We start from the raw sequence: 22,678 nt of genomic DNA, 5'->3' as shown, positions 1-22,678 counted from the left end.
GCGGAAATTATTGACGAAGAAATTCTGCTTCAAGAGCAAATTATCGTCTTATCCAGCTTGCGAACGAGCGGACGCCACGTTCTTGGTCAGGCTGAATGATCGAGTATTTGTGGGAATCCAATTCACAAGGACTTACAGGTACGATTGTGAATTTTTACTGAAATACTTTTCCAATTGACCGATTCTTCGTATTCCTAACAGTTTTTTGCTAAGTTTCTGAAAACCATGCTCCGCACGGTTCGAAAAAATTCACTTCCAAATGGACTTGCAGTTCCTTCAAATCACTTGCGCCTTTTTTATAGTCTCGGATTAAAAATTGTATACCTTTGCCTCTTAGAACAAAGACTTATCTAGATAAGTTTTTCATTTAGGAAAGCTTCATGATCAGTTGTCTGTTTTCTTTCTAGTCACTGATGAAACGTGACAACTGCGTAATCTTGCGTAAACAAACACGTCTAGATAGCGGAAAGAATTCTCCCATGTAACGCGAGGATCAAATTTGCAAGTTTGTTTTTTGGAAAATTTTGAATTGGCAACCAGTGTATTTTATTCGATAATTAGAAACTTTAACTATTTTAGACCAAACGGGTGTTGCTTTTTTTACCCTATTAGTTGTGTATTTTTACTGCACATTGGCTGAATGCTTGGAAACTCCTCCTGGTCAACTGTAGAATCAACGGGTTAAACTACCGCGTTGAATTCATGCACCAGCTGTTCGTTCATCAAGATATGAAGAACTTGGGAAGTTTGGAGAGCACTCATGAAGGTAGAGTTACTCTTACGCATCTTTAGCGTTCTCCAAACGTCCGGGTCAACTTCCTGCGTGCTTCATATCACGACGAACCGCACGCTGACGCATTAATCAATTGTTAATCTCGGACTACGGAGAAAGCGGACGAGTGGCCAAAAAGTGATCTCTTTTTTATCATTAGTTCTGACGTTGGCCAATGACTTTGCACTTAGTTTATAGTAAACCTCAAAGTTCTGACACTTTTTAAATGTTTTAAATGTAGAGTATTAGAGATGTAGATCATCTGATCTATATACCCAATTAGTAAATTTTTAGCTCAGGATAATGATTTTCCAGCTTTCTGATTGGTTCCCTAAGCCCATGATACGAGCCATTATCGTTAAGTTTGACCAAATACGGGAAAACTGATGGCGAATTTCTTGTGCTGAAATTTTGGAGGTCGGAAAAATGTTTTTCGTGGCGTCGTCGGTAAGAAAGTAGAGAGCTTACGAATCGACGACTTCTTTCTCGACGACGACTTTTAGTGACGTCATGTCCTAGTCGTCGTCGAACGCAGTTTAGCGGCAAATTTTGTTTTACGAGACACCTTCGCAAGACGACGGCTGGCGCGGCATATTTCCCGCCAAATTCAAGATATAGATTGTTTCAGTGTACGTGTTAAATTTTTTTTTCTCGCAGAGATCCTTACAGAAAACGTTCATTTGCAAACAGTTGTTCCTTAGACACTTGAAGCGAAATGGCAAACTTAAGAGAAACAAGAAACTGCATTGTATATGCTTACAGAAAAGGGTTTATCAACGATAGAGAGTTCGTATTGTTGTACGACGTCAACACTTCAAGAAACCCCGAGTATCCGCATTGGAATTATGACCCATTTGACCTAGACGGGTTGACAAATGCGGAATGTAACGCCCAATTTCGCTTCTATAGAAATGATTTTTACAAACTTGCCGATGCACTTCAATTCCCAGATGAGTTTGTCACTTATAACGATTTGGTTGTGGAATCTATTCCCGCTTTGTGTATCTACCTGAAGAGATTTGCATATCCCTGCCGTTACAGTGACATGGTTTTTAACTTTGCAAGACCAGTCCCAGAGATCTGCATTATAACCAATCATGTAATGGATTGGATTGACAACCGATGGCATCACTTGTTGACAACCTTCAATCATAACCTGCTTTCTCCAGCAAATCTTATAAGCCGAGAACACTTTGGTTTCATTCATTACCCTTATACATTAGTTTTTATGTTAATAATAATATTATTACTATCGTTTAAAGCAACGACTAGAACACCTGAAAGTTCAACTGAACAAATATAGTTAAACCAATCTTTACTGTCGATCACAACAAATGTGTAAAACATTATGAAGTAAAGAAACAAATGGTACCGTACCAGTACTTGCCCACTTGATTTCTGGGCCAAGATTTTTTGCCTATTTCTGAACTTTTGAAAACATTCATAGCAATAATTGCTTCAGAATAATTCTTAACAATACTACATGAAACAGAACGTTAACGAATCTCACAGGTTAATTTCCCTTTTTCAAAAGTTCAAGCAGAGCCTGACTTTGAGTTTGTTGTTGTTGCACAAACATTTGAAACATTGCTTGAAATTGCTCTTGCTGATTCTTCATTTGTTGAAGCATCAGGGATTGTTGAGAAGCTGTTTTCTTCCTGTTTCTGTTTTAAGTCAAGCTCCTGTTTTTTCAGTTCACATTCCTTATCTGATGCCTCCCTCAAGTATTCGAGAGTTTCATTTGTACTTTTTCTCTTCTTTCTTGGTACATCACTAGCAGCTCTTTTTCTTGTTTCTGACAGATGTTCCATTGCCTTATTTCTTGCGTCTTCTGCTGAAGCTTTGTCCTTTGCTGCTTTATCCCGAGACTCCTCAGTGGCCTTTTCTGACTCCTTTTCCTGATCGTCCCTTTGTTCCAAATAGCTCTCCATTATTTCATCCATTTCTGTCTTCTTTGCGGAAATTCCAGAGGCATTTTTTCCAAATCTCTCTTTCTTTTTGAAATCTCGCTCCAATATCTTAATTCTGTCTCTCACTGACTTTTGGGTCACACTAAAAAAAAGGCCTTTTTAATTGGTTCAGACTTTCAGCGATCTGATCGAGGCACTGCCCTCTTTCTCGGCGGCTATCGGCCTGGTATTTCCATAGTTCAAATAATAAAATTTCTCTTCCGAACATTAGGTCGTGCTCCCCAGTCCATTTCATCTGAGGAGTCCTGTCGTAAAATGAAAAACACCTTCATATAAACCAGTGCCAAAGAAAAAACGAGTATTTTAAAATCATTTTAAAAACTTGCCTCTGATAGCAATAATTAAAGACGGCAGTCATTTAGCACAATATTGAATTAATAGGCATGTGTAATAAACAAGTTTCTTCAATCTAATTGGCAAACTAATTACTATCCATGGACACAATGCATATCCATTTTAGAAACTGTAGAATAGAATTGAATTCCTTTTATTCAGGTACAATATAATTTTATGGAACTTAAGAGGGTTATTACTTAAGTCATTATGATGTGTACAAATTTGCTTTTCTTACTTTTCGGATGCAAAACTTCGGTCTGAATTGTTTCAATAACAATAACAAGCTTATTCTTTTTAAAAATATCTAGATATTGGCTTACTTTACTGAGGGACCATTCATTTTTTATGAGCATGGGGGTGCTGGTGGGATTTAGGGGGGGGGGGGGGGGGGGCCACGAGAAAAAAAATGGCACTAAAGGGGGGGGGGGCTACCCAAAAAAAAAATTGAGTGAAAGAGGGGGGGTCACCAGCAATAATTGGCTAGTAGGGGAAATTGAAAGTGGCTCAACACAGAAACAGATGAAGAAATTGAATATTATTTCAATTTTATTTAATGCGATTTTCCTAACCACTTTTAATTTGTTTTACATACTGAGGTCGAAATCTGCATTTTACTGTATATCAACAACAACTAAGAAAATGAAGCATATCTGTTGGAAAAGCAATAATGAATATAAACTGAAGTAGACACCTATGTTTGTACAAGTTCAAATTAATATAAAAACGTAACAGTCTCACTATTGAATCATCCGTGGGGGAGTAGTTTTCTACAAAGTGGTTGTACTCAGAACTATATCAACAGATTGTTTAATCTTCTGTTTAATAGTACTCACTTTTAAAAGACTGTTGATTAGTAAATTATTTGAACCCAGGAGTATCAGTAGACTCAGTAGTATGCCTAGTGTGAACATCCAGATTAGTTTTAATAATAGAACTGTTGTTGGTGACTTCAGTTGACGGTAAATCTGAGCCGTAGGCCATCTTCAGAAAAGCTTGTAACTGTCATTTTTAATAGCAGTACTTTAATATCCAGGTGTGTAGGAGGGGGGGTTCGAAGGGTTCGAACGAACCCCCTTTGAAGATCAATAATCGCGGAAGAAAAAGCATAATGAGGAGGTTGAACAACTACATGAGGTGTACCATGCGAGAGAGTAGAATGTCCGCCCTGCTTCTAATGCATATCAAATATGATATGCCTGTCAATCTTGACGAGATAGTCAATTTGTTCGAAGGCCTACACCCGAGAATGATGCAGTTTACCAGCTTGGTGTATGACTATCAGCAGATCGAATAGCTATAAGAACTCGACAGGGCGCGGAATGTACATTGAACTTTCTTGTTTAAGTTGAAACAATTATGCCGTAGAAATGATGTATATAGCTCAAAAAGCTGCTGTAAAACAAATTTGTGATTTGCCTAAAATGGGTCTCAAAATGCAGGAAACGAGGTTTCTGGGAACCTAGATTTTCAAAAATTTCAGGGGGAGCATGCCCCCGGACCCCCCTAGTAAGAGCGCCTCCGGCGCTCAGCAAGTATTGGCGCTCAACGAACACCCCTATCTAACCCTTGCCTACGCGCCTGATATCTGTGTGTCCGCGGTTTTTTTCTGTTTAATATGACTCGTAATCGTTGATTGGTATGCTTCGATCCGTATTTTGTTAGTCAGATCTGTACGTGTATTAATTGTCTCTACTCGAAGGGGAGTAATTTCACGTTAACCATTTGCTTGATTAATTTTTATAGCTCCTTTGAGAATCTAAATGGAAATTTAGGGTTTGCCGTTGCCGTAAACGTGTTGCTATCTATACAACGTTTTTTTAAACAAGAGAAGTCTTTACCCAAGCAGAGAACGGTAACTTTTTAATAGTACTGTAAAGAAATCACAGTAACAATTACGTTTATCTTTGATATAAGCAGTACATAAGCGTTTTGTTAAAGTTAGGAGTATGATTTGTTTCTGGTTGGGCGGGAGGGGGGGGGGGTCATCAGAAAAAAATAGTTTCTGCTTGGGGGGCCATGTGGAAAAAAATTGCATGCTACGGGGGGGGGGGGGGGGTCATACAGTTTCGTAGTGCCAATTAACCAAATCCCACCAGCCCCCCCATACTCATAAAAAATGAACGGTCCCTGATAGCTACAGATGATGTATTTGGGCTTATTTTACAGGCGAAAATGTTGTGATTTGACGAATATTATATAAGCTATGAAATATAAGAAAACTTATCTCGGCCATTTCCTTTTAGGAGATCAATCGCCGAATCAATCATATATTCCAAATGTAATGTCTTGCTGGGATTTCTGTGAAATCCACGCGAAAATCACAAAAACAAACAGGGCAACGCAGTGTTAACTTGAATGGCCTTGAATTTTCTGCATTATTCTCAAGTCTGTCTCACATCTACAATGAAGATATGTTTTTCTCAGGTCCAAAAAGTCATGTTTATCAAAAAAACTCGCTTGCGTCAGTTTGCGTCTTACTCGTTAACTGCACATCATAGTTTTATTTCGGAAAAATTACTGCACCTTTCCATAATATACGGACACGGAACTTCAACCCCACCTAACGATTTGCGTGTTTTAATGCCGTCGGTCATACTATTACGGCGACAAACGACTGACCACAAAAAATACAGAAACCGACAACAAACTGGATCAAAATCTGCCAATCACAGCGCAAGAACACAACCTTTTGACCCCGTTGAACCAAATGTTTCAGTTTCCTTAGAGGTCCGCTGCAGTGATTGACGGGATTGAAAAGCGAAACGGTTAGTTGAATTTTGAACTTCACAGTCCGCATGTTATTGAAAGCCGCAGTGGAGATCACTATCAGTTGCGCAGTGCAAATAACCGTTACCTAATCCAGTGTAAAAGGAACAACTAAAATCTAAAGACGTCGATCTACATGTGTACGTGCCAAATAGTCAAGAAAGGTCAGGGTGACACCGACTTTATTAAAAGATTTCCTATTTGAACTCATCTCAGACTTAAGAAAGTTATCCCAAAATTAGGACCGCAACTTCCGATGAACTGAAACCGCATGCCCTTAAGACTACTCGTTACGATATTAGTAAAAACCAAAATTATAACTTCCAAGTATACTAGTTTTAACATGTAATGGCAAAACGTACGCTGTCTCGCTTCAGTGATCCATGTTTAGTTTGAAATTCTTGAATGTGTTGTTTCCTAGGAAAACAGGAAGTTATTTCACCGTGACGCCATAACGTGTTTCTTGCCAGAAAAGCTTGGTGCAGCGTCGTATCGGTTGGAAAAGGAACATTTTATTCCTCATTCTTATTGGTGATGTGTGTACCATGATACGCTTCGTTAATGGAATATTGGCTTTTATACATGGCACACACTATTTCGTATATTAACTACAGTATAATTATGTATTAACAACTGACCGCACTAGATGATGCCGCAATTCCAAAGAGTTGACCTAGCTTTGCGGCCATGGGATATCAGTGTCAGCCATTACACCATACATCATGCCAGAAACGTGCTGTTATCACGTGCTGTTCCTTAGAAAAACAGGAAGTTATTCCCAGCGTACGTTTTACCGTTTATCAATTTCGATTCACCAAAGTTTAATTTGGCAGCTTCGTATCGGTGCGTGATGTTTAGAGAAAGAACTTTTTATTCCTCATTCTTACGAATGACGTAGGTGCCATGGATCACGAAGAGCATATTCCGTACATTTACTATATTTATACTATAACCTATTAAAAACAGGCTCACTGGATGATGTAATTGTAGAGTTTGACTGGCTCATAGTTTGCATCATGTCCGAGAAATAGCAGCGCCGCCTCGAAATCGTCTTCTGACCTTTCTTGGAAAACTGGAAAGCAACAAGATCTAGATAGCACTTAATTTCTTGGCAGTTATAATTAAAATAGGAGGCCTTATATTTCGCTACGCGCGAAAAAGACAGATAACAGGTAAATATTCACCAACTTGCACTCGTTGGTTATGGGCCTTAACTGTAGCCGCAGGCGGCATGTCGTTGGCCCTCGATCTTCCCATGCCCAAGAACGCGCGCTCGTGGAAGAATTGTTGATTGTTTATTCATCTTCTTCCAAGGGTGTACAATATATAACTATGAACTCCAAATGACTGCATCAATATTGTATTTTTGAAGCCTGAGAACAGAAAGGAAGTTTTTCAAGTTCTCTACATTCTTCTGCCATTATTAAGCACCTAAACTTCCATCGATCAGCGTGATGTGTTCAATACTGTTCAGTCCAGGTCGACTGATTATATTATCTAACGATCTAATTTTAATTTATCTCGGTACTTCTTATTTTGTTTTTTGATTGTTATCAGCGTAAATTTTCATTCATTGCATCACTGTTCTGGGATTTGAATTCTTTCCTAAACTGTAAGTGAAAATTACTAGCTAGTAACGAAATTAAATGGTTCGCTGGTGAATTAGAAGCGGAAAAAATAGATATATTGTATCATCTGGCCTTGTGTGTAAGTACATGACCTACATTTAGCAATTTTGGAATCGACTATTGACAAACTCGCAAACTGATTGGATGATCACGGAGAGACCGAGAATTTCCTAGTGCATGAATTATCGAAAAAGGAAATTATGGAAAGCGTAAGCATATTACTTTAATCAACCTGACATTACGACTTTTAACTGATCGATAACTGGACGATTACACAGTCTTAATCTCAGTTTTTTGGGGAGTAAAAACGAGCCCGTAGATCGATTTCCGAAATTGTTCATTTTACTGCTGCATACAAATCTTGTACGAGCACGAGCAGGGAATCACGAAACAAAATATCTGACTTCCTGACTGGAGATCCTGGGGTTGCCCTAAACAGTGACTGGTGGGCTAGTAACCGGCCGGAACAAGGCCATTTTTTTATAAGGGTCTGAGGGTTTTCTTTTCAAGCCGGTTTGCCTTCTTTTCAAGTCGTTGTAAGTTAATATCTATTTTTACACTTACAACATGTGTAGTGTAGTTGCAACTCTTGAGAGGCGGTTTTGCCCTCATAGTTGCTGTTAACGGAAAATAAGTTTCTAAATTGTAGGGAAAAAAGTAGAAGAATGAACGACTATACTTAAGCGGCCAACAAACAGAGCTCAGACATGGCAATGTACTTAAACCAAATACAATAAAAATGATAGTGGGAAGGAGTATGGGGCGTAAATTAGGATTTGTACATTGGCAGTGACAATTTTAGCTATTTCGCAAGTGTAATATAATCTTTAGTTTCAGTGACCCAAATTAGGGCAGATCGCGCTTAATTACTCGTATGTAAACACTAATCAATAAACTCTCGATGAGGAAACGCGTTTTTAATTAGAAAGAAAAATACTTAAACGTACAAAATTGAGAAACAACTATTTTTCGTGCGAATTACATGCCTTATCAGTACAGTGACAATTACGCTCCGTGATAAAACAAAACAGTTAGTTACTAGTTACTGATGGCTCACTAAATTTCATTCAATCGACTTAAAACCCGAATAAGTACACAAAGCTTGCGGTGGCAATCAAGAGAAGGCAGCTGAACACAGGACCAGAAGCGCCATTGCAGTAGTCTGATGAACAGCAGCTCACTTCACACTTGTAATTAGGATCTCTACATATCTCCAGGTCTGACGCCGAGCATTTTGCTGCGCACCCTTTAACGTAAGCTTCATCCGTGTGGCCCGATTTCCTGTAGGCGCTAGCTTTCACGCATTGAGTGGACCCCAAGCACCGGACTTTGATTCGCTTGTCATTGCAGTCTCCCCAAGAGTGTGTACTCAGGCACTGGTAACATTCACGGCAAATCACTGAAAAAAAAGTAAAATAAAATAAATAAATAAATAAATAAATAAAAATGGGACATCAGCGCCAGTGTGGTAAAATTTATTTGGGTTATATGATGAGCCAACTTTAAAAATCACGCTTTAAAGAATTGCAATTTTACGACAAGTCCGCCAGTGATATTATTGCATCCTACGAATATTCTTGACATTTTTCCCAGCATAATGGTACGGAAGCAAGATAATCATACCTGCGGTAAAGCATGATATAATTTGAAGCAATATTGTAGCACGGTTACTTCAAGAGAGGTTTTCCTTCAAAAACCAATCAGACATTCTGCGTTTTTCAGTGCGCAAGCGATTCTAGATTCCTAAATTAGCTCGCACAGTGAAGAGCACCAGACAAAGTTGAAGTAGTGCTGAAGACAAGGAGGAAATGACTTTAGACATTTCGAAGCTGATGTGTTGCTGCCCGGAATGAACAATTCAATAAACTACCCAGTATCTGTGTGTCATGAAGAATTGCAAATTGCAAACGATATATGGCAAACGTTTCTGCCACAAAAAAGGATCTGGAAATTACTGCAATGATCCGCTGACAACCGAAAGTGCCAAGGAAGCTGCTACGAAACTGTTGAACCCTACCCGGTTGCATATCTTTATTGATTATCAAAACCTGTATCTATGCACGATCCAGCGAATTTTAAACCCAATAAAGTTGAAAGCTTGGTTTATGTTCCTGGTGGGATCGATCTGACAATCCTTAGTTTTTTACTACGTAACAGAATGAATGCCGAATATTCTTTTTGCAAAGTCTTAACAGAAGGTAATTAGTTTTTCAGAGTGCCCAATATCAGTCCTGGCTATCGTCCTACTTATGAGTCGTAGAAAAGACCAGTTAAAAAAGGAAGACTGAATGAGAACAATCAGAGACCGTCGGGGTAACTCAAGACATTGTCGTCATTTGTCAAGGGACAGAAAATGATAGTAATCCGCAAAAATACAAAACTTGGCTCTTTGAACAAATTAGTGGTCCTATTATTCATATTAACGCGTCAAAATCCTTTATTAAGAAGCAAGAAGCTTCATTCTATCAAAACCTAGGATACACATATCGATAGAAGAGATTGGTTTGAGACAATTTCTTGTAAGTATAAGTAACGTTACCGAAGGCGGCGAAATGGGCCTGAATACGGTTCTGCAGCTTTCATCGCGCCCATTGCATTGTTGATGTGTAGATCGATTGATAAACAGTGAAAACTGGAAGAAATAATTTCGCTCCACAGCCAAATTGTGTGATCACACGGTAAGCTTCTTAAATCTTTTTGTTCTGGCCGGAAATTGTGCACATCATCCACATTAAATCATTAAATTCTTGTAACTTGAAAATACGTACGTCGAACACTGATAATTAAAGAGATAAGTAATTTGTACACACTTGCGTACTGAAATAACTATGGATAGCTTAGTGCAAAAAGTGGCAACAGATATTTAAGATGTTTGATATTTAAGTGCCAGTGCAAAATTTTTGGAAGAGAAAGTAACAAGCTTAGCGTCTTCAGTGTTCTTCCACGAGGTTAGCACTGATCACCACATCGAAGCAACGCATTACTCTGTATGGGAACTATATACTATCAACATGAAAGGATTAAAACATCTATAGCAAGTTATGAAACTAAAGAGTTCACCTTACCCGCAGGCAAAAACATCAGGATCATGAGAATAGTCAAACGCTTCAAATTAGACATGTTGGTTATCTTTTTCCGCCTTCTTCGATCTGGGGTGTGGCGCTTAGCTTGCAAAGACACTAAATGAGCAACTAACAGAAGCCAAGCACTGAAAGCATGGAACGGATCATAAGTCACGTCAGACCGATCTGAAGTGCTACACAATGGTTGTCAAAAATCACTGCAGTCCCATTGGTCGACGTAAATCGAGTAATGCCCATATGCTCGTTCCTCTTTGGCTCAAGATCAAAATAAAGTCTAGTCTGTTGTCCATATCAGCATTAAGAATTGTTTGTAAACGTTTTATCATTAATGGTCGATATTCGTATGAGTAAATGCTGGTGTACATGAGTCGTGCTACTGATTTTTTAACTGTTCTCAGTAAGAAAACTGTATGCTGTTGACTGATGCCATGAAGAGAGACCACTTGCCAGCTAAAGTGCTGTCAGGTTGTCCAAAAGATCGAAAGAAAGCGTAAATACAGGAACCGTTCATCAAAGCGTTAGAAGAGGTCAGATAAAGACAATTCCTTGCAAGTAATGGCACTAAAGGCGGCGAAATTGGCCTGACTTCGATGCAGCTTGGTTGTTTAACAGTGCAAATTGAAAGAAATAATTCGCTTCCAGCCCTTCAGTCCAGAAACACACAGAAGTGCATGAAGTGATCGGCATTAGTGTTTCATTAATAAAGCGCAAGGTGCAAAACCTCCGAAAGAGAGAAAGTAGCAAGCTAAGCGTCTTCAGTGGCTTCCACGTGGTCGACCACATCGAAGCAACTTAAATTCCAGTCTGGATCGGAACTATATACTATACATGAAGGATTAACACGTCGATAGCAAGTTATGAAACCAAAAAGTTCACCTTACCCATGGGCAGAAACATCAGGATCATGAGAATAGTCAAACGTTGCAGATCCGACATGTTGGTTCTCTTCTTCCGCCTTCTTCGATCTGGGGTGTGCCGCTTAGCTTGCAAAGACACTAAATGAGCAACTTAACAGAAGCCAAGCACTGAAAGCATGGCACCAATAATAAATAACGTCAGACCGATCTGAAGTGCTACACAATGCTTGTCAAAAATCACTGCAGTCCCATTGGTCGACGCAAATAGAATAATGCTCGCTGTCAATCTTAGCGATCTCTTCGACTTAGATGAGAAGGTCACACCCAATCTGTCGTTAATATCTGGATTAATTTTTTCTTGTTTGTAAAAGTTTCATGACCAAAGGTCAATATTCGTATATGTAAATATGCTGTTGCACATGAGTCATGCTACTGATTTTTTACTGACTCCAAAAGAAAACTGTAGGCTGTTGGCTGATGCCATGATGAGAGACCACTTGCTAGTTATATATAGTGGTGTAGATGCCCAAGAGATCGAAAGCAATCATGAAAACAAGTACTGTTCATCAAAGCGTTAAAAAATCGTGAAAGCAAATAACTTCCGTTTCAGCATGGAGTCGGAACATTGAATATATCAAAGGCAAAAATGACGCCCTGCCTACTTACATTGAAATAAGGAAATAGATATATTGCTTTTAGATCGCAGACGCTCGAAAAATTAGAAACAGTTGCTATCGTAAGGTGTAAAGTGACTGGCTTGCAACCCTTTTAGAAACAGCAGAACATACCCCAACCCTAAAAACATTAGCGGCTCACACCGTGATTAAAACAATTACACGGCTCACGAGAGCTCCTAAACTAGTGGAAAAGTTCCTTGGACAGAGCACAATTTTAGAAATAGTCTGAGTCATCTGGTTGTTCAGTGGGGAAAAGTGTACTGAGGTTATGAGTGTTTCAGATTTTCCCGTTTGTCCTCGTTTATACATGACATCCTGAATACTACAGTAGAATCCCGTCAACACTCGGTTAAGGATACTTCCTGGGTTCGCGGGTGTCCTTTGGAAAAAAATTCGTACGCGCGCAAGTTTTAATAAACCTCTAACAAACTATATATCATTATAAAGCTTAATAAATGTAGTTTCCTATAAAAAAATATAATTTAGCAATCTTTTCCTTTTTTAAGTGCCAGGAGCCAGTAGAACCTTGAATCGACCGATGGTCGTTCCATTGAATTAATCGGTTATCGAACGCCGCGCGAAGAACGAAATCGCTGCACAGTGTTATTCACAAGGCATCAATCAACAAAAAGGTGTCAGGCTTTTTCGAAATTCTGATCGGTTATTTAGATATCCACGTCTAAAGTTTGAGTAGCAAAAAATATTTGAGGCGTGTTACGTAAACAGTCGCCACGGGAAAAATATTTTGAAAATCAAAATTCCCTGACACTTTTTGTTTGTCATTATCCCTCGAATCTTCTGGCCAAATTTCACGACAATCCGTCAAAACTACATACCCTTTTAATTCATTCAAAGTCGACATACTCTGCCAAAACTCAAGTGCGAGTTTTCGCTCGATAAAGGTTTGCAAGAAAAACAAGCCTCCGCAGGAGATTATGACACCTCATTACGTGGCGAGCCAATCGAGCAACAGGACCCCATGGCGTCAACAACAATAGCACAGAATTTCGCGGAAAAAGTATCGCGTTGCAGACACGTTTTAGACTCCGCTGTTGTGATCGAGCGTGATGGGGAAAGTGGCGAAAGGAAAACGTAAAAATCAACCAGGAAAACGGGGAAAAACCAAAACTAACGAAACCGAAAGCGCGTCAGCAGAGAGTTCGAGGAGTGCACTGATATCAGAGATGAAATCTATTGGGTAGGTTGTTCGTTTTGATTGCGTGTAATGTAATTTACGCTTCAAGCTAAAGTGATTATTCATTTCGTATCAAAGGAAATATATAATGAAAGAAAATCGCATTTTTACTGTTATTTAGGTACGATGGTAATTTCTTCGTAAGAAATCTTCAAGATAGCGTGGAGCGGAGCAAAAAGCAAGAGAAAGGGCCAGAAAGGGCAGAACGCGCCAGAATCTCCAGTATTACACGTGGGCTCATGCACTTCTGGTGAGTTCTATTTCATCGGTCTAATTCTTGCTGATTCTATGCCAATGTTTCATTACAAACGTGCAGTAAAACGTTATTTGGTTTTATCTCGCTGCAGAAGAAAGAAATCGGCCCAGAGGATGCAGAATATGCATTTCCGGTTGTGCTCAATTTTATTAGGAAAGTCGTTCCAGGAGATGTCAAGGGGGAGATCAGAGAGGTTTGTCTGCCACGACAACCCAAAATTTCCTTATCTTTATTTTGGTCTTTTTATCAAATAAAATAGATCTTGGAGTTGGAGTTATGCTGGTATCAAAATCATACACAATGGTGAATTTTTTTTTTTGATATTTTCACAGGACGCTTGCAAAGTTACCCTGCAGGACTTTTGCACGGCAATTGACCTCTGTGTACTTGATCCAATAACAGTGGATAAATTTGAAGGCCGCTGCTCCAGTTCTTCGTGATCAACTTCGACAGAACCTTCAACGTCGACTAGAGTTTCTTGGTCGAACCAAGAGCCTTTGTCGCTCTCCGCAAGATCACGTTTTCGATCTTCGCTGAAACCTATATTTCCCTTTTTCTTAGGCCCTGGCTTCTTTCGGGATTTTATCCACAGGCTCTTTTCGTTTTTTGATGAATTTTCCATGTGGAAAGCGCGAAAAATATAAAATTCGAGGTGAAGAATTATCTGCAGGCGAGATGTAAACAAAATATGCTTATTTCTGAAATAAGAGCTCCCGTATGAAGCGTTTTGCCGCGAAAATTCCTCTGGGGCGTCTCGCACTAAGAAGATTATGACACCTTTTTTATTTATTTACTTTTATATGGAAATACGTTCTCCTAAATATCTCGCGCTTTTTTTTTAATATTTTTCATTTTTTTTTTCAGTAAATGTTAGATAAAATCCCCAAATTCTGTTTGGTCGAAAAAATGTTTTTTTCACTTTTTCACCCTATCGAACCCAGGAAGTACCCTTAACTCGAACTCTCACTGACTCGAACAAAATCCAATTTGAGTGTTATAAGACAATTAACAGACTAAATGGACTAGATCCCTCAGCATTTTTAACGTTTGCACATGATTTTCGACCCTTAAGAGCAAATCACCGTTTTAAACTTAAGTTTGCATCTGCAATTTTGAATAGTTGTAATGTCACGGTTTTAATTTATTTTAATTATTATCAGGAGATAAACTAGAAAAGGATAACCTCTTTTATCTCTATCACACTTTCCTATGGATTTATGAATAAACGATTATTAATAATTATTATTATTATTATTATTATTATTATTATTATTATTATTATTATTATTATTCTTAGGATTAGAATTGGCAACGGAGGATTAGAACGAATTTCTCAAATTTTTTTCTTTTCTTAATTTTCTTCATTTCCGTTGTTTTTAATGACCGATATAATCCGCTCATATTTTTAATAACAGTTGTTTTTCATTAAGGACCGTAATTTTACTTTCAAATATATTAGCGATAATATAATATATTACAATATATAATATATTAGCGATAATACGATCATATGATTTTTTTATTACAAATAAGAATATTATTGTAACTTGATGGGATTTGTTTTTTCTTTAAAAAATTGTGCTTGAAAATAGTCTCTTTTTTAATCGAAGTGAATTGTAAATAGGTTTTAATAGTTCTTTTTTCTACTTTGAACTTGTAAATAGCAATTTGCTAGTCTGACGCGGCGTTTCGTCTCGGCCAAGAGACTCTTCAGAGACCTTTAGAATTTGTAGGCAAACTCAGACTAGCCACGAACAATTCACAAGTATTTGACAATTTTTCAACTCTTTATTGTGTAAATTTCAACTCGTGTACGTGCGGTTGGGAATCCTTCTGCGATAGAGGACCAGACTGCTAACATCTTGAATTTGCGAACGGGACTTTGAGCGTGATGCTCAACTAGTTTGCCTACAAATTCTAAAGGTCTCTGAAGAGTCTCTTGGCCGAGACGAAACGCCGCGTCAGACTAGCCACGAACAATTCACAAGTATTTGACAATTTTTCAATTCTTTATTGTATAAATTATTATTATTATTATTATTATTATTATTATTATTATTATTATTATTATTATTATTATTATTATTATTATTTCCCTTGGATTTGACCCCCTTTTTTCAGTCCTTCACTATCAGCTAACCCATACTCCCCGCTAGTTACTCGAACAAATTTACTTCGCCTTGGCTCAAATGACCCCGATAACTCGAACTCGATTGACTATATTGTAGAACGGAAACTTCTTTCAGTAAACCTTAATATGTCAGAACATGGCTGATTGATGTGTCGAGTACCGTGGCCCATATAGGAAATCAACGTATTTTTTTTCAATTCAAATCTACGACTCCAATTTTTTACTACAAAGATCCGAGTTGTATAATATTCAAATTGTACAACTGAGATTTTTACCGCAAAACTCCGAGTTTTATAATTTCAAATTGTACAACTCGGATTTTCACTACAAAAATCCAAGTTGTAAATTCCATGAGGTTTACAACTCGGATTTTTGTAGTGAAAATCCGAGTTGTACAATTTGAAATTATTTGACTTGAAAAAATACATATATATATTGATGTCCTATATGGGCCACCGTAGTCGAGATCATGTTTTTAACGTGCTTACGATGCATGGAAACGTCTTTAACTAGATCTCATGATCTCAGCCTTTGTTTTGTCCGTCATATGTTCTTAAAATTGTGGCTAAAATTCCGGAACTAAACGTTAGCTAACGTTCTTGCCAAAACGCTGTTGCAAAAAAGACTTACATGCACCCAAGTGACTTGTGCTTGTTCTGAAAGAGTGATGAAACCACAATATTTTTAATTAGTAGTTTTTAACAGTACTTTTGAAATTCCCGTGAGAGTTAGAGTAAGTAGGGTTCTACTGAATATAATATATTCTTATTACTTTCACGATCGAACTAAATTTTCTATGTTTTTATTTATTATCATCCGTATAGTAATGAAATGGTGACGAGTGAAATTAGGAAATAATTTCACGCGCATTTTGTCAACACTTTCTGGAGCCTTTAGGCGAGGGAAGGTATTATAATTTTGACAAAATGCGCGTGAAATTATTTCCTAATTTCGAGAGTAAACCATTTGATTACCTTTTAATATCATAGGTGACAAGTTCTGCTCACAATCGTGGTCGGTTCCGTCTTGTTCACAAACGCAGGCAAAAAACCGCTCGAGTGCTTTATCCAACTGCTCAGTACGAACCGTCTCTGGGTTTTTCTCAAGGCCACTTTCATCACAACCGTTCTCAAAACTCTAACCCAGTTAATTGTGCTCTTTCGCGTATTTAGGTTTTCTGCAGTGTCTTTTAATGCCGTAACTTCTCTCATCCGTAACATCCTTAAACCTGGACGCCATCTTGGCACTGAGATATAGGAAACGTTGCTATAACAATTTTGTAATTTCACACCCCGTTTCAAATTCCTCACAACACGAACTTCGCCGAAAGGCGACCGCAAAACAACCTTCGCCCGCTGGGCACATGGATGTTGATACAACGGTCAATGACCTTCTGACTAATGTCAAAGAACAAGGCACCGAGAAACAACCTAACGGAGCCAGCTCGGTTGGAGATTTTCTGGAAACTTTTAAAAATGACCTAAAGTCGGAGGAAACAGGACCTCCTATCCACGAAGAACTCGCAAAAATTGTGACGCGTCTCGTTCTGGACGGCATGCTTGAAGACAAACTTCAAGAAAAGCTTAATAAGTACCCGCAACCGGAAAACTGTGAAGGGTTGACAAAGGTTCGGGCTAATCAACTGATCTGGGACAACCTCAGTCCTTCCGTTAGATCACAAGACCTACGTTTTCAAAAGGTGCAAACATCCATTGTGAAGGGCATGACAGCTCTCGCTCGCGTCGTGGACGCCATTTTGAAAAATGTCAATGAGATAAATGGCGGGAAACCGCTCGCCCAGGAGGCCACCGAGAGCCTTTCCCTTTTTACACATGCAAATGCCGAGCTGAACACCAGACGGAAGGAGCTCATCAAACCGGACCTGCCCTCTGATTATAAGCACCTTTGCTCAGCGACTATACCAGTGACTGCTGAACTTTTAGGGGATTATTTGTCTAAGCAAGAAAAAGACATCTCCGAAGTGAACCGGGTTTGCCGATAAAATGACATATACCACCATGTCTCATCATAGAGGCCACAGCCACACTCATTTTGGATACAAATCTCAATCCTCTGGCGGAAGAGGAAAATATTTCCGAGTAAGGGGCCAACAGAAGCATTTTTTAGGCTGGTGACCGACCGCAAATCGAGGTCATGCCACTCAGAATTCAGGCGGCCTCAAGCAAAAGGGTCAGAAGAAGTGAACCCAGCACAGCATGAAAAAAGAGATTTACGGAAAATTAAAGTTACGTAAATCTGCGTAAAGGAGGTTAAAAAACTTTAGACTAGCTTTACATTGTTCGTAACGGCGTGTCAAGGTAGATTTACTTAACCGGAGATAAAGCATGTGTAAAGGTTGCGTAAAGTTGCAGGGCTAGATTTACGCAACTTTACGCGACAGGAAAAGATTGGGTAAAGCTAAGCTTTACTAAACCAATAGTAAAGCTGCTTAAAGCTGTCGTGAAGGTGTTTACTGATTTACACGGCCAGACGAAAAAAAACGTTATGTGCGACATAGAATTTTTAAGCCGTATATTTGTATTTTACCTGACAGGGCGATTAATGAGTCATTAATGAATTGAGTCAACTTGATCGGTACCATGATGTGCCTTTTATTACTCACTTTTCACAAACTGTGGAAATTAAGTCACAAGTCCCTTCAATAAACAAATTCTAATCTCTATAAGGCCAACAAACAAAATAGAAAAAGATAACTGTTTACTTTTGTAGAATAAACTATAAACGGTTTAGAACTTAAATGACATACAGTTCTTCCATAATTTTGAGAGAACAGACCTTTTCGCTCATAATTATTAACACTATCATGAAACTAATAAGGTGGCCTATACACCCTATTTAAACATAGCTACAAGGCCACAGCACATGTCTTTTTCAGCAACTTAACAACTTCCAATTACTTATCATTGAGTATTTTTGTCCCGTGAAAAGTAACCTTCACTTTGAAAAACTCTCAAAGAATTGCCAAGGTAAACAGGGCAATGAGACAGAGGAATGGAGATCAATAAAATTAGACTAGACCCTTTTCCAGCAAGGAGCCAAAAGTGTGTCTTCTTTTAATTAATTTGCATTCTTTAGTGCAGACATAATCCAATCAGAAGTTGAGGCAGTTTCCAGTTGGCATTTGATAGGATAAATCCGCACTGAAGAATGTTAATGAACTAAAAGTGGTTGCACTTTTGAAGCTAATTTTTGTAACAGTTTACAGCATCCTATGACATAGACTATAGATTCCGAGACAATGACAACCAGGAGGACAAGATTTGTTTTCAAGTTTTGGTCGCATGTACCTAGGGGCTAGATACCCAGGGGACATTTATTATTTTTTCATTTTCCTGCCAAAATGATGCTTCAGTCAAGCATGCAGAATTCTTTAGTATTGAAAAAGCTTATCTTTGTCTTAGCCAAAAGTGTGTCTTCTTTTAATTAATTTAAATTTTTAATTTTATTGACAATCAAAACATTTTTTTTTAGTTTCAACTTATATATTTCTTAGTGTCAGCAAATGTTAAACGGCTAATGAAATGACCTAGGAATGGGGTTAACTACAAGCTTATCTACCCCATTAAATTTTGCTAAAGAGCAAGCAAATTTTTGTGCTATGCGCTGAGCTGGCATAAATAAAGAAGGTCCACAGTGTTCATAGTCACGTCTCCAAACCTCAGCTGGTTTGCCAAAGTGCCCTTTGTCATTGTCAGTTTTGTACCACCAAACAACAGCAAAAACATGCTGATATACCTGCCAACTTTTTCTAAGATATAGGCGTGAGATTTTTATCCTGGGAGTGCTGGAATTTTTGAAGACGACACGATTATTTCCGAAGATTCCCGAAGAATTCCGAAGTCTTCCGAAGACGTCCGAAGTCTTCCGAGGACCTCCGAAGTCTCAGGACGCGTATAGACGCGAGCTCGCTCCCAATGCTTTTCACCTTCAAAAATCAGAGATCGCGAGGACGGTATTGTCATTTATTCCTTTTGCACATGGTTTTCATTCTAACATGGGTCTGAGTTAACATATTTTTGGAAATTGTGTCAAGCAAGACGGCAACAACTCACATTTTTCAATCAAGCGTGAGAAATTGGCCCGCAAGCGTGAGCCGGCGTGAGATCGAAGTTTTCAACCCACAGGCGTGAGACTCACGCCTAAGGCGTGAGAGTTGGCAGGTATATGCTGACAGAATTGTCCATTAAGCTTAATACTGTGCAAAAGGTACGAATTAACTATTCCAGGTCTTCTTGGTGCAGTAGCTTCAATTGAGCCATTATCAGTAGTCTAGGAGGCCATTATTCGAGCAGATCTCAGTTTGCGGCAGTCCATTTTCGAGCCAAATTTCTCAGTTCCAAGAACAACACTAGTGAAATTGCGTGCGACACATGATATAAGTTCAATTTCTTCAGTAGGGTATAATGCCTTATAGCATTCCAAAAGTACCTTTACCTCATCTTCATCCAATGCAAAATGCTTAAATGAGCTGGGAAGACTAACAAGTGTTAGATCACTCCACTGAGAGGCTCCCAAACTCAAGCAACAAGCACTGTTAAACAGTTCAAAAGCTGTTTTCACAATAAAGCTCTCAGATGAACCATTTCCCTCTTGAGCAAAAAATGGCAAAAAGTTTTCCTGAAAGTCACATGGAAATTGAACATCCCAGACGAACCACCCAGCTAGAAGTTTACGCATTAACTGTACCTCAACAGATCGTCCATTCACTTGCATTGATCCAAGAATTCCATTAAAACGCTCAAAGCTAAAACACCAAAAGAATGCACTGGACCACAGTCAATAACACATTCTTTTAAATGGCAATGGAGATGCATATTTGGTGTCACAGCCTGTTTGCCATACAAACATCCAAATCTCTCTCCAAACTTCACAAATAGCAGATCAGCTTTCAAAATGTCAGTCTTGGACAGAACTGGTCTACAAAGATACTGGCAAGCAAGAACAAATGTCTGCCAGCACCTTAAATGGCTTTCTGGTAACAGGCCTTTTAAACAAAACATGGAGTAAATTAAGGTCCAGTTCTTCCATTGTGATGCTGTGTAGCCACCATAATTGGATGCTATTCTTTGTGGCAATCTTCCGATTCCTGTTCCAACATCAAATGAATTTATACGTTCTTCCAATACTTAAACGTCTTTCTTTGATAATAAGTTTTTCTTAACCCAGAGCTTGAAAACATTCTTTGCAGTGCCTAGAAACAAATTATGCATGGGGTCAATTGCAGTGAGCCTTACTGCATCCTCGGATGGGGTGACAAAAAATAAATAAATAAAATAAAATATAAGAACTATTGGGTGAGAGTTCACCTTGGAAAAGAACAGTGGGGTGAGAGTTCACCAATAAAAAAAAGGAACGGGGTGAGAGTTCACCATGAGAAGAAGAGCGATGGGTTGAGAATTCACCCCATGAGAAAAAGAGCAGTGGGGTGAGAGTTTATCTTGAAAAGAAGAGAGCAATGGGGTGAAAATTCACCATGAGAAAGAACAACGGGGTGAGTGTTCATTATGAAGAAAACAGCAATGGGTGAGTGTTCACCAGAAAAAGGAAGAAAAAGCAATAGGGTGAGAGTGCACCACTGAAATAAAAAATGGGGTGAGAGTTCACCATGAAAAGAGATGTGAGTTCACTATATAAAGGCAATGGGTTGAGAGTTCACCATGGTAACAAAGGGCAGTAGGGTGATAGTTCACCATAGAATGGCATGGTTTTTTGTGCTTTATTCGGGGGCTGTTGAGTGGCATGTGAGGGTGATGTTATACATGAGTTTCTCCTTCTGTTATTCTAGACTCTAAATATATCATTAGTTATGAATAGCTTTTGCAATACTGTATTTGTTATAGTCATGCAAATAGAGCTTGTTGTTGTTGCGTAGATGAAACTGAATTTTTCCCAAACAAATAAATGACCTTCGGTAGTAATCCATTTTTTCCGTTCCAACCGGCTACAACGGAAATTACTGTTTCATTATATTTTTGTACAAATAATTAATTATATTTTTATAATATATTTGATATCAATACATTACGATGAAATGAAACAAGCAAGTCATACGTAAAGGTTGAAAAGAAGTTGAAAGTAAAACCAATCCGAGAGTCCATTCTGAGAGTTACTCCGCCGGCGAATGACAAATCACGATATTTTGCTATTACCGAGTTCAATAATTGTAATAATTGTTTTATCATTCAGGTCACTTGGTTTGCTCTCGGCCAATGGCACCGAATGGTAAGAGGTTTTGCTCGCGAGTGAACCGTTCATAGTTTACAACCACATAATCAATGTAAAAGTTACACTGTTAAAAAGTTTACTCTGGTTTACTCTGGAAAGCCTTGTTACGGTCTCACATGATCATCTTCCATTAAAACTTCTGAGCCGTTGGCATCATGGGCGTCTCCTAATCTGGCTATTGGATTATCTCAGAAACATATCTCAATATACAGAAGTAAGTAACTCAAAATCATCAATTTAAGATATATGCCATGGAGTCCCTCATTAGTGTCTACTGGGATCGATGTTATATTCAATATATGTGAATGCTTCCCTGAAGCCGTACCTGAAGGTGTGGTAGAAATGTATGTTACACCACTATATACTGCATTGGTAACAATATGGATGTAGTCACCCAACAATTGAACTTAATTTTTCTTGCGCAAATTTACAAGTGGTCACAAAGAAATAAGCTTTCAATTCATTCAGGGAAAAACGAAGCCATCATTTTTTCAACGCGTCTTTGGCCCTCTACGAGATCTCAATTACAACAACAATAGGATGGAATTTTTGTATACTCCACCTCTTGCCTTGGCGTCCAAGTTGACAGCGGCCTGTCTTGGTCCCATCATATCGATAAATTTTGCAAGGATTACACAAAAAAAACTTGGTGCCATGAAAAGGTTGCCACGTCTCCCATCTAAATCACTTGAAGAAATTTATTTCAAAACGGTCATTCCGGGAGCAACGTACTGTATATCCATATAAGGAGGCTGCCCTAC

The 22,678-nt window shown here is 38.6% G+C and overlaps 1 protein-coding gene and 4 pseudogenes across 4 annotated transcripts; 2 read left to right on the top strand and 3 right to left on the bottom strand.

The window, feature by feature from the left end:
- Positions 1–1,246: 1,246 nt before the first annotated feature.
- Positions 1,247–8,225, bottom strand: LOC146467779 (uncharacterized; annotated as a pseudogene). The gene is made up of 2 exons (XR_014867657.1): positions 6,483–8,225; positions 1,247–2,987 (listed from the first exon to the last, which is right to left on the bottom strand). The product of XR_014867657.1 is annotated as an uncharacterized LOC146467779 (transcript).
- A 149-nt stretch (positions 8,226–8,374) lies between these two features.
- On the bottom strand, positions 8,375–11,607 carry LOC146467778 (uncharacterized). 2 transcript variants are annotated; one of them, XM_085125413.1, is made up of 2 exons: positions 11,437–11,607; positions 8,375–8,871 (listed from the first exon to the last, which is right to left on the bottom strand). In XM_085125413.1, exons 1-2 carry the CDS (start codon positions 11,489–11,491, stop codon positions 8,549–8,551), a joined length of 378 nt encoding a protein of 125 aa, XP_084981539.1. In that variant the 5' UTR covers positions 11,492–11,607; the 3' UTR covers positions 8,375–8,548. The 2 variants fall into 2 exon arrangements, with proteins under 2 accessions (XP_084981539.1, XP_084981540.1); XM_085125414.1 differs by lacking the exon at positions 11,437–11,607 and adding an exon at positions 10,538–10,680.
- A 1,369-nt stretch (positions 11,608–12,976) lies between these two features.
- LOC146467777 (uncharacterized) lies at positions 12,977–14,207 on the top strand (annotated as a pseudogene). Its single transcript, XR_014867686.1, has 4 exons — positions 12,977–13,287; positions 13,406–13,534; positions 13,632–13,733; positions 13,873–14,207. The product of XR_014867686.1 is annotated as an uncharacterized LOC146467777 (transcript).
- Positions 14,208–17,034: 2,827 nt separating this feature from the next.
- LOC146467776 (uncharacterized) lies at positions 17,035–17,875 on the top strand (annotated as a pseudogene).
- Positions 17,876–19,805: 1,930 nt separating this feature from the next.
- LOC146467775 (uncharacterized) lies at positions 19,806–22,528 on the bottom strand (annotated as a pseudogene).
- Positions 22,529–22,678: the final 150 nt, after the last annotated feature.

Source organism: Pavona decussata, unplaced genomic scaffold (genome assembly GCF_977016875.1).
Source record: "Pavona decussata unplaced genomic scaffold, jaPavDecu1.1 SCAFFOLD_134, whole genome shotgun sequence".
NCBI classification, from domain to species: domain Eukaryota; kingdom Metazoa; phylum Cnidaria; class Anthozoa; order Scleractinia; family Agariciidae; genus Pavona; species Pavona decussata.
This window is presented reverse-complemented; position numbering and strand designations above follow the sequence as displayed.

What these genes read in the sequence shown, in the direction of transcription:
- LOC146467778 (XM_085125413.1), bottom strand. Translation starts at nt 11,491, where the DNA reads ATGTCGGATCTGCAACGTTTGACTATTCTCATGATCCTGATGTTTCTG. An exon ending in CCTGATGTTTCTGCCCATGG is followed by an intron (nt 8,872 to 11,436) that starts GTAAGGTGAACT and finishes CTTTTTTTTCAG; the next exon opens with TGATTTGCCGTGAATGTTAC.